General features: G+C 46.4%; 1 protein-coding gene across 5 annotated transcripts in view; it reads right to left on the bottom strand.

Moving 5' to 3' along the window:
• The window catches only part of PALS2 (protein associated with LIN7 2, MAGUK p55 family member), a 77791-nt gene that overhangs the window by 17748 nt on the left and 43446 nt on the right, over positions 1 to 16597 (bottom strand). For 4 of the 5 annotated variants that reach the window (XM_020993425.2, XM_020993424.2, XM_078150880.1 and 1 more), the window contains exons 3-5: positions 14356 to 14508; positions 5312 to 5464; positions 4475 to 4702 (exon numbers count right to left, since the gene is read on the bottom strand). In XM_020993425.2, the coding sequence (XP_020849084.1) occupies positions 4475 to 4702; positions 5312 to 5464; positions 14356 to 14508 (534 nt within the window). Of the gene's footprint in view, positions 1 to 4474; positions 4703 to 5311; positions 5465 to 14355; positions 14509 to 15241; positions 15457 to 16597 lie in introns of those variants that run through there. The other variant, XM_020993423.2, reaches the window with a different exon arrangement.

Raw genomic sequence — 16597 nt, 5'->3', positions numbered from 1 at the left:
CTGGTTTCTCTGGCTTCCTTCAAGTCACTACTAAAATCACACCTTCTGCAAGAAGTCACTCCTGGCTCCCCTTGACCTTGGCACCTTCCCCACTGAGCACCTCCAACATATGCTGGCTGTGTCCTTTCTTATCTCGTTGTTTCCTGTTGCCTCCTCAATCGGACTGTGAGCTCCTTGTGACTGTTTTTTGTCTTCCTTTGTATTCTTAGCACAGTGGCTGACTTCAGATTAACCCACTAAAGGATTGTTCCTGCCCAGCACAAACATGGAATCCTTCTTCCTTTAGGCAGAGAGCCTCAGGACCAGATCAGCAACAGAAAGGTACAGACAGGCCAGGCCAAAGAGGCACCATTACAGTAAAGTCACAGACTAACTGGTCTCACTCTCTAGGCAGGTATCATTCTGAAAAAAGCTTAAGTGCCTTAATTAAGTCAAAACTGTTTTTGTTGAAATTAATATAGTGAAAAAATCAGTTTAGTAGTTCAAATGCAGTAGCTCCGTGTTTCCTGATCCTTAAAAAACCAGAGAGCATTAATGAGCTTTCTCTGACCCCGGGTCTCTACGTCCAAGAATCATATTGCCATCATGGGTCCTGTGTTTGGGGCATTAAAAAAAAATTCAGAGCTTTGCCTGTAAACACATTTTCATTGATCCATTAAATCTATATTTATTGAGCATCTATTATGTGTAAGGAACTGTGCTGGGATTGTGGGGAATGCAGACATGAAGAGTCTGCCTGCAATGAACTTTAGTTTAGTGTGGAAGATAACAGATACGGGATAAAATGTGTAAGTAAAACAAAACACATTTTTTAAAAGGGCTGAGAAATTCAAATGTGTTGGGAAGGGTGTTATCTGGGAGGGATCAGGGAAAGCTTTAGAGCAAGGATGGCATTTGAGTTGGGTTTTGAAACATGGATAGGAAAGGGGAGTGAAGGACAATCCATGGGGAAGAAATAATGTGAACAGAGAGGCAGGAAGTATTTAGCAAAGAGCAAAAATAATCCAATGTGAGAATGCATGGTGTGTGATGGAAAAGAATAGGAAGGATAGCAGATTGGAAAGGTAGGTTGACGCCAAACACTGAAAGGCCCTAAGAGTCCAAAGAGGTTGGACTATACTTGGGGGGCAATGGAGGGCAGTCCAATATGGCAACCTTGTTCCTTTAGGGAGATTACTCTTCAAATGGCATTAACAAGTCTGGATGCAAAGAGGCCAGTGAACAAGGCCCAGCAGCAGCCCAAGGGTGAAGTGATGAGCATCTGAACAAGGGTCATGACAATGGGAAAGGAAAGGAGGGACTGGAGGTAGAGGATCACAGGGGATGAGACATGAGGAAAGGGAGAAGGAGAGGAGGAGGAGAGGGGAGGGGGAAGGGGGAGGAGGAGGGAGAGAAAGAGAGACAGAGACACACAGAGAGGGGGAGAGAGAGAGAGAGAGAGAGAGAGAAAGCGAGAAAGAGAGATCAAGGATCAGCACAGAAGACAAGCTTGGGGAGGGGTCAGAGAAGCAGGAGGTAGAAAAATGGCTAAGTGACAAGTGGTACAAAGAATTCTGGACTGAGGAAAAAAGAAAGCAGCAGCAATGGAGGTGGGAGCAGAGAGGAGAAAGGAATGAGGAGCCAGGCTGAGGAGGAAGGGCAAGAAGGCCTGGCTGAAGGCGCAGTGTTAAGAAGGATGAGCTGACAGGTAAAGACGTGGGGAGATGTGACAGGAGAAGACGAAGGCGTCTGTGCTCCACCTCTGATCTCTCTGGCAGAGAGGAATCAAGGTCAACTGCCAAAAGCAAAGGAGGCAGAGACCAAGAATCAACGAATGAAGACAATGTGCCACAGCAAGTTTGTTAAGGCATCTGGACAAGAAAAATCAACCAGCGCCAAGGCCCGCGGAGGTGAGAGGGCGTTGAGGCCTGGCGGGAGGGATGCAGGATCGCAGACTGGCCGGGAGGCCCAGCAGAAGGTCAGGGAGGCCAGATTCTGGGGGGCCAGGAAAGCCAGAAGGGGTCTGACACCTTGGGCTCAGAGGTCACAACCACAGGAACTTACAGGCCTCTTTTCTACAAGCTGCCTCCCAGCAGCTGAAGCAGTCCTAGGGAGGTCACAGACCCGGCAGAGAGCGGCTCTGGACAGGACCACGTGGAAGCAGACAAACAACTCCTCCCACTGGACTCTGCCGAGGACTCCAGGTAGCAGAGCTTTAGCTTCGGTTCCCATTTTCTGCGTAGGAAGGGCATGATAAACCAGCACACCAATGGAGTAGCCAACTTGGATCTGGGCTCCTGCATATGCTCAGAACAATATTTTATCTTAAAGCAATTACAGATTCGAACACTCTGTAACAGAGATGTGCAAAAGTCTTGGAGAGATATTTCATGATCACAGATTTTAAAATTTAAATAAGATTTTAAACTTCTACTAAAAACCTTTCCTGGTGCCCCATTTAGGGATGATGGGGAGTGGGAAATGGGAACGAGAGGAGAGGGAGAAAAAAAAACAGAGAACGGGCTTTTCCAAAATGGATTGTAAGTCCACATTTTAACGTCCAGCCTAGTTAAGTGTGGATATGCTCATCATTGAGTTAGACCATCTGCTAAGTTACAGAGAGGTCCAGATCTGCATTCCTGGAGGGAGTCTGCACACAAGGAAGGCCTTACAGCTCTCTAAAATATCAAAATATAATTAGGAAAAAACATTCTCTACTGCTGTTATACTATATGCTCAGATGATGCCACCTGGCTCTCACTGGCCATTGTTTAGCCCTCCCCAACCAAGTACGATCTACACACTCCTTGGCCTGGCACTCTAGGTTGCTCTGAAGTGAATCTCATGTTTGAGTACTTGGGGTTTTTTTAAATATATTGTGCTCTGCTGATTCTGTGGCCTTTGGTGTCTGCCTTGGTCACCCAAGCCCAAAGTAATCTCCATTCTTCTATCTGTACTGCTCAGGTGTGACATTTATCACATACTACAAGGTAAAGTTCTATGCCCATGCTTTATTTCTTCTACTGTATCTTAAGCTCTGAGAGGGCCCTGATTGTATCCTGTACATAGCGGGCGCTCCATAAATATTTACTTAATGAATGCACAAAATACTTAGTAGTGTGACTGGACCTGCTGAAGCTCAGCTAGCAGGGGAGTGAGCATTCAGGGGTTTGCTGCTCTTGACTCATATCTGACCTGGTTCCCTCATCCCCCTTCATTCTAGCAAACAGATTACAGCTGCTAAAATTCCTCATCTGCATGAGGCAGCGTGACCACGTGAAAGCCAGCTGCGGTGGGAAGCACAGCTTGGCGGGCAGACACAGACTGGGCCTAGGTCGTGGCTCTCCTTGACCAGTGCTAGGGCTGTCCCTAGGCTCCGTGCAGACACTACAAAATGAACACGACACTCTCCGAGGTCCCTCCAGCTCAGCCACCCTCCTCCCCATCGTCTGCCTTCCCAGGCACTCTCCTGCTGCTCGTGTCACTGTTTCTCTAGCACCCTCCTCCTCTTCAGGAAGCATCTCTCCAAATCTCTCCTGAGCTCCAGCTCCCCTCAGCCAAAGGCCACCTGACCCCAGACATGCAAAAGGAACCCTAATAACCTTCTTTCAAAACCCCTTTCCATCAGAGGCAAGGCCATTCATCTAGACTCAAAACCCTGACGCTCGCCCATCTGTCCCTCTTCTCCATTCGCATGGCCAGTCAATCGTTAAGAATGTGCAGCCCAGCTTCCGGGGCCTCTCCCACCTCCTCCCACTCTTCTTCCTGCTGCCCTATTCCAGGCTGCCATTACCACCTGCCCAGCAGCTAGAGCGGGTCTTCACGCTTCCACCCTCTCCCACCTTCCATAAGGACCCGATCCATCTTTGGTAAACCAAGATCCGACTATGCCACGCCTATGCTCAAAACAAGACGAAGTACTGGTCAAACAGCATCAGGCTGGAACTCACAGCCAGCCTATCTGGGACCTATTTTCACACTTGTCCTGCACTATTCCCCTTCTTCAATCCTAGGCTCTAGGAGCTAAATGCCTCACGGCTACCCCCCCACAAGTGCACCTTTAGAATGTGGTCTTCCTCCCCCCACCCCTATGACAACCTGGTGAGACGCTGCTTATCCTTTATGGCCTCGCTGTGATGACATTTTCTATAGGAAGCCTTCCTTGAGCTTTACAGTTGGTAAAGAGCCTTCCTGACCACAGACCACAGACCACGGGCACCCCTTGATTCACACCTCTCTCACGCACACACCACGCCTCATTTCTTATTACAGTTTGTGTTATATTCTCCCCTCCAGATCATCAGCTCCCTAAGGGCAGGTACCATGTCTCACTGAATTTCTGCCTTTCCTTGGGGCCTTGAACAGTATCCTGCACAGAGCAAAGATCTCACAAATGTTCGTTGGGCTTGCTAAAAACATTTTCTTTGACGTGACAAGAAATAACCACATTCCTCCTCTTCGTGCCATCTGGGGGTGCCTGCCAGGACCCACTCACCTGCTGAGGGGCGACAGCGTCCCTGTAGCTGGGCAGGATTTTCAGCGTGACGCTGCCGCTGATGCTTCTCAGCAGCTCCTGGAGCTCCTTGGGGTTGTTCCCGACCTCGTGACCATTGACCTCCTTAATGACGTCCCCCACGTGAAGAAGACCCTGTCGATCGATCATTCCCCCATGAAGGATTCGGGCAATGACCAGGTCGTTATTTTCAACCCGGAACGTCACACCCTAGGGGAGAAGAGCAGTGACAGCACCTTCTTTACATTGGCCCCAGTGGGTCCCCCTTGGCTATTCCTGAACACATAAAGAAGGTGATACAAGTGTTCGCTGCTGCCCTTACCAAGGACCCTTGGTATAAGCTTGTCACGGTTCTCTTAACAAGGCTCAGCCAGCACCCATGCCCCAGGAGCCTGGGGTAGGGGCAGAGCAGGCCCCTGGAGGCAGAAGAAGGAAGCCATTGTCTGTGTACGTGGTCCTCACCCCCACCCCAAGAAGATGAGAGGGACATGGCAGCAAGAAGGAGAACTCATGCTTTTGGATGGCCACAGCCCAGGAGTGTTAATTCCACTGGTAGGTGGCATTTTCTATGGTCTGGCCACCTGAATTTTTCCTTCTCTAGGGTACAACAGAACCACCCCTCAGATGTACACAGCATCTCAGTACCCTCCTGCTGGCCCTGACGAAAAGGGGTTCGGGGAGTGTGCTCATGTCAGCGCGTGCCTACACTCGAATGCGTGATGACAGAGTACAAATGGCAGACAATGGAGGTACCAGACCTGCGACACTTCCCTGACAGATCACGGCTAAGGCAGAGCCGAGTTCTGATTCTGTTCTTACCAGGGGCTCTCCTGCTTTCTTGTGGATACCCAGGATACGAATGGCATCTACCGGCAGCAGCTGGTTGTTCACAGAGGAATGATTAATTTCTGGGCTAGATGGAGGTGAGTCATAACACTTGGATGCCACGATATCATGGGCCTCCAAAAGTGACTAGAAAGGGCAGATCAAACACTGGGTTAGGAACGACAGACCTGCGGGAAGGGCTGGTTTCATTTAACAAAAGTAACCCGGGAGGCCACCCACCACAGCCACTGCACAACCCACTAACCCAGCCCCACCCAAGGGCCAGAGCCCCATTCTCAGAACACCCCAAATTCAACAGGTGCAACAGCAAACCCCAGCCTCCCCCTGGCCCGCTCCTCCTGCTGCCTCCCCTGTTTCTGTTGGCAGTATCATTATTTCTCCCCGGAACACATGCTTCACTCCATGTTGCCCGCCCCTCCCTCAATAAGGTGCCAATTCTGGCCATTCTGCATCAATCCCACATGAGTTTATTGAGCACGGAATGTATGCACAGCAGAAGGCTCAGCGCACATGCTTCCTCTTTTCCAGCTCTGCTCCCAAAGGACCCCAGCTCAGACGCCATCATTGCTTCCAGCATGGATTAGAGAAGCAGCTTTCTGAACAGAGTCCTGGCCTCCCGTCTTTCCTGCTGGCACGTTAGAGGAATGTCCACATTTGGGGCCCATCATCCAGAGCCTTCACAGCCTGCTCTCAGCTGGCCTCCGTTCTCTCCCGCTCCCAGGCTCTCCCCCAGACTCCAAGCCCTTGTTTGGGCCATAAATTCAAACCCCCACCTCATCTTCACCTTCTGAAATACTGCTCCCTATGTGAGGCCCAAACCAAACCACGCCTCTGCCAAATGACGGCCTGCTCTATTAAATCTCTGTGCATCTGCTATGCCTCTACCACCCTCGCCATGTTCACACTTTGCTAGCTAGATCTATCTTGCCCTTTTGTGCCCAGACCAGAAGCTCCCCCCATTCTCATTTCTCTGTCATGACTTCTCAGCATCCCAGGGCCTCACTGATTTCCAAAAGCTTCACACAGGCAGTATTATTGTAGCTGTGAGAAAACAAAGGAATAAGGATGTATGGCTGACTGTCACTGACCGCGCCAATGAGATGGGGATTGGGTCACTGGACATGAGCCTGTCCCGGGCAGCCCCACATTGCCTGCAAGGAGATGAAGTTTCTAGAGCAAGTAAGAGGCCAGCCCAGCTGCCCCGAAAAGATGCCATTCCAGGAAGGTCAAAGAGCTGGTGGCCATAACGGATGAAGGAGCCAGGGGTGCCCATCTCAGAGAAGAGAAAAGCTAAGGAGGACCGGGGAGCTACAGATCTGCACGAGACAAATGCCATACAAAGGAAGAATCAACTCCAAATGTTTTCTCACGAGCCTAGTTCCTCACTCAAATATCTGTGGATGCCATTTGGATGCCATTTGGAAGAGTAGATGTGTTCCACATTGAGCTCCAGAGGAAGAATCCATAGTAATGGGCAGAAGGAAGAAGACTTAGCTTTGATACGAGGAAACTATCTGTCCACAATCAGAGCTCCAGAGGGAGCCTGGGATGCCTCCCTTTCACTGACCTGAAGATTTCAGACTCCAGAGTACATGGGTCACTTCTGGGAGGCAGTGACAAAGCAGCAAGTCACTGTACTCTGTCTGCCTCAGTTTCTTCATCTGCAAAACGGAGACAGTAACAGCACCTACCTCACAGTGTTGTTTACGAGGGTCAAGTGAAATGATATCTGCAGGGCCCTCTGCAAACCTCACGGCGCTATAGAAATGCTGTTATTGTTGTTATCATTCCTATATGACCTGTGAAGTCCCTTCCAACTCAGAGATTCCTTTTATGACTGCGCAACTATGGGAAATGACAGACAACTGGTTTAAAAACAATTGGGTTGTGTTAAAATTGTTATCTGAAGGTTGTGAGTGAGGAACGAGCCTAACCTTTTATGAAAAGAACCGTTTTGTTCCAGCAGAACGTAACCCTGTAAAACTGCAGGATTTAGAAGAAGTGATTCTGTGTAAACCAGCCCCTGATTAGCAGAGAAGTAGGAGTAAGAGAGCGAGCCACCGGAGAAATCCTTGACTGAAGCCCCTACTGTGTGGGGAGCAGAGAAGTGCGGCAGTTTCTAGCCTTCCTTTTCATGAAGCAGGCCCAGTAAAGGGCCAACTGAGGCAGGCGACCAGAGGGGACATTTCTGAAGCTGCAAAGGCCAAAGAGCAAACAGTCGAGGCTCTGAAGAACCAGAAGGAGCAGCAGCAAGTTTACAGGAAACTAAAAATAAGCGGGCGCTACCTGGCTTGTACAATACTAAAGCAAAGCAAAAACAATCTTTTCTTTGAGAAAAGGAAAGCAGTCAGGTGATCACCAGATGGCAGAGTTTAAACACAGAACTTTTACCAGCTACAGCAGCTTTAAGAGTTGTGTGCAGGATCTCAATTGGATGTGACCTCAATTTGTAATGAGAATTTAAACACTATTTTATGGTTGTTTAAATGAAATTTAATTTTATAGAAAAGGCATATAGTGAGTGTGACTTCAATTTCTAGCAAGTCTCAAAATTACTATTAAAAGAATTATTGGTAAACATCTAGAAAAGAAAGTGCTCCAATCAGTAAGCCCAGGCACCCAACCCAAGACAGGTAGAGTCAGCCCAGACGAACCTCAAGGCCTTTCTGGCCAGGACCAGGAGCCTGGCAAATCAGCAGAATGCCCAGGCGACGGTTTGCCAAGATTTGTGACAAGGCACCAGCTAACTGATCTCTTTTTCTTGTAGAAAAGACGGAGAGACACAGACTGGATGATGATGCAGTTAGATGGATTCCTAAAGCTTGGTTCCCAAGAGAAATCACGACTAGTTCCACTTCCACTTGGAAGAAGATTTCCGCTGGAGCGCCCCAGGGATTGGGGCTGGGCCCCATGCTGCTGCTGAACATTTTTACCAATGATCTGGATAAAAGCATGGATACCACTCTCATGAAATTTTTAGATGGCACAAAACCAAGAAGAAAACCGAACATCCTGGTTGAGTCAGATTTTTAAAAGATCTTGACCTAACCGGTTAGAATATTGGGCGGAATCTAGTAAACGAAATTGAAAAAAGACAGAAAGTCTTAGAACTGTTGGGTTAAAAAGTGACTTCGAAGAAGAAGATGGGAGACAGAAGGCTTCCTAATAAAAACACAAGGGTGTTCGAGTGCACTGCGAGGTCAGTGAGTCAGCGATGGAAACTGCAATCGAGGAAGCTAAGGGAACCCTGGGCTGTGTCCTGGGAGGCCGAACCTCCAGGAATATGGAGAGGCCATCTCCACTGTATTCTGCCATGGCCCAAACCCATTCAGGCTCCCCATTTTAGGAAGGCTATTGCTAAGCATGAAATTCTACAGAGGAGTTCATGGTGAAGGAAATAGGGAGATTTAGCCTGGAGCAGACGAGGTTGGGGGGGAGCAGTGCCCGAAGAAGATGCAGATGCCTGCAACACTGACCAGCAGGGCAGGAGGCAAAGACTGAGGAAGGGAAGGCTCACCAGAAGCTTATCCCCGAGTGCAAGGGTCTGGCTTCAGGGACAGCAGCCTCTTCAATGAGAGGCTGACAACCTCTCGTACAATGTGTTGTCTAATAAGAGTGGGAAGAGACAGCTACTGAGCTTCCTCCCCACTCTAGAGTTCGGGGAAAGAAGATGAGTTTAGTTTTAGAGACACTGAGTCTGAGTTGACAGCAGGATATGCAATGGGAAAAGCAACGTAAGTCACTGGATATAGGAAACAGGCCTCAGAAGACCCCAGGAGTCACCCCTGCTACGATGAGAAGGAAGGAGTGCACGTCTGTCTCACTGGCCCAGCACACCTCCTGCCAGGCATCATCCCAGAGCCATAAGCCATAGGATTTCCTGATCCCTACACTCAAGGATTCTTTGCAAAGTGAGCCTTCCTTGGACTCTCCCAACCCTAACATGAAGACCAGTAAAGAAGAAAATCCGCAGGAAGGCCTACAGCTCAACAGATACATGGTGCAGGAAGTTAAAAAGGCATGCTTCACAATAAGCAAAGCTGAGGGAAAACTGACATATACAGAAGTGAAATAAGGACCTCGTCCTTCTCTTCCTTGACCTCTCTGAAGCCTCTGACAATGATGATCACCCTCTTCTCTGCGGGTTTTCAGGAGTCCATGCTCTCCTGGCTCTCTTTCTACCTCTCTGACCACTCCTCAGTTTCCTTCACAGGATTTTCAGTTAGGTCACACACACAAACCATGGGTGTCCTATGGGGCTGTCCTAGGCCCTTTTCCCTTGACGCTCTGCTCTCCTCAGGTCCCTAGTTCAATCGTCATCTCTACGTTAACGAGCCTCAGACCTACTTCTCTAGCCTTTATGCCCTCCTGACCTCCGGACGTGCATCTCCACCCACCCATGCGATATCACAAACTGGATAGCCTTTAACCATCTGAACATGTGCCGCACTGGGCTCCCCCCACTTCCCTCTTACTGTCAAGGGCACCGCCGCCCCCAGTTACCCAGGCTCACAGCCCAGGCTTCATCTGCAGCTCCTCAGTCTCTCTTACACCTGATCCAATTCACGACATCTCTCCAATATGCACTTTCTATCCTTTGATCTGCCCCTACTGCAGCCTTCATCACCTCACACCTGGGTTATTTCAAGAGTCTGCTGGTTGGCCTCTCTGCCTCACATCTCTCCCCACTCTAGGCCACTCAGCTGTCAAATTAATCTTACTCTAGCACAGGTCTGACCACCTCATCCCACCCTGCCCCACTCAATAAACCCCAGTGGCTCCCTGGTGCCTCCAAGATCAAATATAAAATCCTGTTTAGCATTTAGAGGTTCTTCCTAACCTGGCCCCCTCCAACCTTTCCATCATCATCACATGCTCTGCAGTCCAGTGACACCAGCCCCCTTGCAATTCCTTGCACAAAATCCTCCATTTCCCACCTCCAGGCACTTGCCCTGGCTGTGCCCCATGCCTGGCTTGCTCTCCCTCCTCATCTCCACCTCCGGCTTCCTTCAAGTCCCAGCTCAAAGATCATCTTGCACTAGCAGCCTTTCTGGAAGCCCTCCCTCTCTGATCATTCCCATGAGACCGTGATGGTCCTGGAAGGCCCGGGCTCGCTTTTGCCTTTCTTTGCATCCCCAGCACCTGGCATACAGCAGGCGCCTAATACATGCTTACTGACTGAGGCACAGTGCCATACAACGGGTACCGTGCAACATCACAAAGCGTAAATCACGCATTAATTCAACACTGGGCCTCCTGCCATTTCCATTCCAGCTCTGCATTTCGCAATGTCTCCTGTGTGAAGGTTCCTTTTCTCCTCTGGCTGAATTACGGGGAAATGGCTCTTCAAGCTGCAGTCTGAACACCTTGGCTGGACTAGACCTCACTGGTGCACCACCAGTTCAGTCACCGACAGACACAGCCAGCCAGCAATCGATGGCTGTCCAAACAGTATATGAACCATCACTCGCCCATTATTTCTTGCCATTTCGTTTAGTGAAAGATAGGTAGCTAGATGGAGCAGTGGACGGAACACCAGGCCTGGAGTCTGGAAGACTCATCTTCCCGAGTTCAAATCTGGCCTCAGACATTTACCACCTGTGTGACTCTGAGCAAGTCGCTTCACCCTGTTTGCCTCAGTTTCCTCTTCTGTAAAATGAGCTGGAGAAGGAAATGGCCAACCTCTTTAGTGTCTCTGCCAAGAAAACCCCAAATGGGGACATGCAGAGTCAGACATCACTGTAAACAGCAACATTTCTTTCTTTGCTAGGTAAATGCGTTGAAAACAGCTCCTTTCTAAATCATTTTGGGCCCTAAAGGGTTAATGTGATGGGTATAGAAAAGGGATTTTGTGACTAGAAGCCTAGTAACTGAACTGATCAAGAGAAGGACCCTTGTCATTATGTCTAAGTAAAGCTTTGTAGAGCATTTAGGCCAGAACCAGGGCATAAGGACACTCAGTAAATCAGAAATCATTGTTTTCTGATGACTGATGTTGGCATTTTAAAAAACCAGAAACTCTACAAACACAACTGAAGCCTCTTGTCAGTTGGTAAGCACACATTTATTAAGCACCTGCTAGGTACCAAACACTGTGCTAAGGGCTGGGGATACAAAGAAAAGGCCGAATCAGCCCCTCCAAGTCCAGTGGGGGAGACATGAGACCAACTGGGCACAGAGCAGACTCCTACAGAGTAGGAGAGGGTCCTCCAGGAGGGGGTCTGGGAAAGGACGCCCGAAGGAGGCAGAACGTGAGCTTGGCCTTGCCAGGAGAAAGGAGGCAGAACCTTGCGGCCACGGTGGACGGCCAGAGCCAAGACAAGAGATGGAAAACGGAACCCAAGGGGAGGAGGAGCAAGAGACCAGCTGGGCAGAGGGGAGGAAGGTGGAAGAAGACTGGAAAAGTAACTCGTCTCCCACTCCTCGGGAACAAGGCTTTTTTGCCTTTTGGGGAAGAAAGATAATGAATTTCAGAGCAGTTAAAAAGACAAAACCAAAACAAGCCGTGACGCCTCCGGATGTACCCGGGACGAAACGCGGCTCCAGGCCTCGGGGTCAGATGGCCACTTCTCCAGCAGAGATGTTTCACATTTGTCGTTGCAGCGGTTCAGCTGTCTCAGTCTCGTCTGATCCTCCGTCACCCCCCTGGGGTTTTCTGGCAGAGATCCTGGAGTGGTCTGCCATGTCCTTCTCCAGCCCATTTTACAGAGCAGGAAACTGACGCAAACAGGGTGAAGTGACTTGCCCAATGTCGCACAACTAGCATCTGAGGCCACATTTGAACTCAGGTCTTGTGGACTGCACACCCAGTGCTCCATCCACTGCACCGCCTAGCTGCTCTGATGTATCAGATACCTTCCACGATGGTTTTTAGTTTTGTATAAATGTTAATCTTGGCATGATAGCTAGCGAAGTCAACTGGAGGACAGCAGGCTAATGAAGCAAACTGGCTTCCAAAATCCAGGTGGCCCAACTGGGTCTGCTCCGTGCTTGGGCCATACGCCACGTGCATCAACCTGCCAGCTCCAACATGTCTGGTCACGAGGACCAAGGAAGAGGGGAAGGATGAAAAGGGAAAACCTCCACAGGACCCCTCTCATGGCAGCCAAGAGGGATCATCCTTGTACGTGAAAGACCCTGCACCCGTTATCGTGATTTTATAGGAAGACTAAGAAGAATACCACTAGAAACAGGTGAAGGTCACAATAAATCTAAAACACAGGCCAAAAGAGAACTCATTTCCTTTTTTAAATAATATAAATCACCATGAGTATTTAAAGTCTTTAAGTAGCCAAATTTGGAATATATTTCATATATGGACCTCGTATGGAGGATTATTTACAAAAATATAAAATACCCAGACTTAAAAAAAAAGGTTATTTAAATAAACTTGTATGAGAAAAAAGAAACTGAACGAGACATTAAACTCCCAAAGTAAAACACTCCAGGACCAGATGGATTTAGAAGTGAATTATAACAACATTCAAAGGAAAATTAATTTTAATATCATATAAATTCTTTACAAAAATAGGAAAAGAAGGGACCCTTCCAATTTCTTTCTAGGACACACATATGATTTTTGATACCTAAATTAGAGAAAGAGAAAGCAAGAAAATAAAACTACAGACCAATATGCCCAATAAACATTAACCCAAAAATTTAATAAAAAGTTGGCAAGAAAGGTACATTAACATATCAACAAGCTTGTTCATTATATTTAAGTTGGCTTTACACCAGGAATTCAAGATTGGTACAATATAAGGAAGATTATAGACCTAACAAATTCTGCAAACAACATAAAAAAACCCACATACTTTTATCATGAGATATTAGATGGCTTTTAACAAAATACATCACTAAACCTCATAGAAATAGAGGAACTTTTTCTTAACATAGTAAATAGTATTTATCTAAAGCCAGGGTAAACTTGCGTAATGGAGAAATGTTAGAGGCCTTTCCAATAAGATCAAGGGATAAAGCAAGGATGTCCATTATTCCACTATTTGATATAGCAGTTGAAATGCTAGGTGTAGCAATATGACAAGAAAGAAAATTAAGGGAATAAACACAGGCAAAGAGGAAACAAAACTCTTTACTTTTTGCAAATGACATGCAAGAGAATCCTATCTAAAGAACTTTTAAAGAGTCAACTGAAATTAATAAATAATAAAGTTTATAAAGTTTATAAAATTGTGAAGATATAAAACAAATCTACATTAAGTCACCAAGATAGAAAAAAGAAATTCCACTCAAAATAACTAAAGAATATTAGTATTTGGCACTATCTACCAAGTCACACTTAGGAATATGTGAATACGACTACAAAATAATCAGACAGGAGTAAAGACAAGTTAAAATGGCTGGAGAAGTTAATAACCGCTCATGAGAACATAAGAAAATGACAATACTACATAAATTAATTTACTCAGTGCCATACCCAAACAAACTACCAAAGAATTACTTTATAGAACTAGAAAAAAATAATGAAATTCATCTGGAAGAACAAAAGGTCAAGAATCAAGGGAAATAATGTAAAAAAGTGGTTAAAAAAAGGGGGGGTGGAGTGGGCCTAGCAGGACTGGATCTCAAATTCTACTAGAAAGCACGATTTGATACTAATTAAAAAAATAAAGAGGTTGATCAATGGAACAGATTGTGGCATAGCGCTTGATAAACCCAAAATCTTCACTTGCTTGGGTAAGGATTTACTATTCAAAATAAAAACTGATAAGAAAATTGGAAAGTTGGAAAGCAGCCTGGCAGAAATGAGGTCTAGATCAATATCTCACACCATACACCAAGATAAATTCCAAGTGGATACATAACAGAAATAAAATGTGACATCATAAACAAATTGGAGACCCTTCAAAAAAGGGTCAAAAGTTGACAAAAGAAAAAAATGGACCATTTTGAGTATATAAAATCAAGCTCTTTGGAAATTTCACTGGTAAAAGACGAGTCACATGGCCAAGGGCTAGAGGTGGGTAAGTGGGAAAGGTATGATGAAGAAAGGTTACCTGAAAGTGAGGCTCCTTGAGAATGCTGACCAGCTCAGCAACGTTTTCATCTACATTTATTAAAGGGCTGATGTCTTCAAGAATCTCATTCACTAGTTCCAAGTTATTATCACTGACGGCTTCAAGTTTAGAATCTTCTAGTCTTTCATGAGCCTGAAATGATGAGAAATTTAAATTAACAGGAGTATTACTTTTCATTCTTTCTGATACAAGTAATGTTTTCTTCTTTCATAAAGATTATTTAAAAACCATACTATTTTGATATTTGACTCATAAAAGCTAAATTTCATTTTGTTATACACTTGCACACAAATTTTCCAGTCAGTTTTTCAAGCAGTATGACGAGATTTATAATTCACAGTCTCATCCTGATTCCAAAATGCAAATTTTGCAACAAACTCATGAAAGATCTAAAAAAGCTGGCTGCAACTCCTTTCAGAAACAATATTAACTGAATGCTGACTAAGGAGGCCTTATTCTCTCCAGAATTTAGTGATCGTTCTGGATTAGACAAAAGATGCAATAAACATTAATGTTGCAACTTAAAAATTATGCTTACTATCAAGAAGAAATTATGCTCACACCAAGAAAACAAGTGCTGGGAATGAGGTTATCAAATTTTCTATTTTTAAAAATCGATCAATTATATTTCATTCTCCACTCATCTTATGAAATGAAAATACAGCGAGGAAAGCATAACAAAAAAAGCTAAAGCACCCCTGGCCAGACGGAGTGCACATCTAATGAACAGCGTTAATGCTGAAGTAATTCCATGTGGATTCGGGCTAGAAAGGGACAGGAATAGCCTGTCCTGCCACGGCTGGTGAGGGGACCAAATAAAATGAGCGAGAGTAAAAGAAAGGGACAGACACACAGTGAGACTAACGTGACCGAAATCCAGCAGTAGGGAGAACGAGAGCAGTCCCTGGTCCTCGTGAGTGTAGCGCACGCTCGCAGAGCCGCATTCCGGTAGCTTCCGTGCCCATAAGAACTTTCTTGAATGTTTATTAAAAAGGACAGAAGATGAGCTCATGTGCAAACTCAGAGGAGCTGCCAATCAAACTTCCGCGGGCTCTTGCCACTCATGGGCGTTATGCTTTGTCAGAATGAATAGGGTGGGGGTGGGCGTCAAACATACTTCCAAGGGCAGCCCAAACTAGATTAAAATGCAATTGAGGAATGTTGCACAAAATCATTAAGAGTAAAACAAAACACAGATAATATTACATTTTAAAACTAAGTCACCATGTGGCTTGCAGGGATGCTAGGTGTGCATTAGTCTCCCCCTCTCCCCCGGTTCCATTTGCTATAAGAGAATAAACAGAAAATATGAAATGCTGAGCAAATGCTTAAACAGCAATTTTAGTTTGGTCAAAAAGGGGAGAAGTGGACAGAAAACCAAAGAGAAAGCATCAAGGCTTTTAAAAAAATCCTCTCCTCATTTCTATACATATTTTTAAAACAATGAGTGACAACGAAAATAAGGAAAAAATCACACCCAAGTGATATGGGGGGGAGGGGGTGGCACAGAGGGCGTGTGTGTGTGTGTGTGTGTGTGTGTGTGTGTGTGTGTGTGTGTGGCCAACACCTTGGAAGACCAGGCAAATTTCTCCTGAGGTAACAGGCAAACCAGGCAAAGACTCCTGGGAAATCCTTGTTTGGCATGTCTATCCCTACAACCTGTACCTCGGTACAGCCAGGAGTGGGTAGAATGTGCCCAACTGAACAATTATCACGTGCCTCTCAGTAGAAGACATTTTGCTCGAGTTACAAAAAGTAAAAAATAGCCCTTTGGTCCAGAAGAGAATGGTCTAAATGGGAGAACTCACCCAGACAAGAGGCCACCTCTAAGATGTCTCTCTGTCTCTCTCCCCTCCTCCCCTTTTGAGTACCTCTGGTCCTCTCAGATGCTAATAACCATTTACCCCTTGGAAGTCACAGGGCCCTTTCCCAGCTGCTTAAGTGTGAAGGTGTTAGTACCAGACCACTGCCTCTGAATCTGCATTCATTGACTGATTTCATAGTTTATTAAACTTTGAATCGAACCTCCTTCTGAATTTGGGAATTCTCGCCAGTACACAAAGCACAAGTTTAGAGCATCAAAGGACCTTCGGGGCGTTCTGTCCAACCACCTCGTTTTACAAACGATGAAACTGAGGCCTGGTGGCAAAGTTGGGATCTGGATGCAGGCGCTGACTCCGAATCAAGCACACTCTCCCCTGGGCCACAGCGTGAAGACAGC

Source organism: Phascolarctos cinereus, unplaced genomic scaffold (genome assembly GCF_003287225.1).
Source record: "Phascolarctos cinereus isolate Bilbo 61053 unplaced genomic scaffold, phaCin_HiC Scaffold_1;HRSCAF=81, whole genome shotgun sequence".
In the NCBI taxonomy this organism is placed as follows: Eukaryota; Metazoa; Chordata; class Mammalia; order Diprotodontia; family Phascolarctidae; genus Phascolarctos; species Phascolarctos cinereus.
Note: the sequence above shows the minus strand (reverse complement) of the source record. Positions and strands in the feature narration are given on the sequence as shown.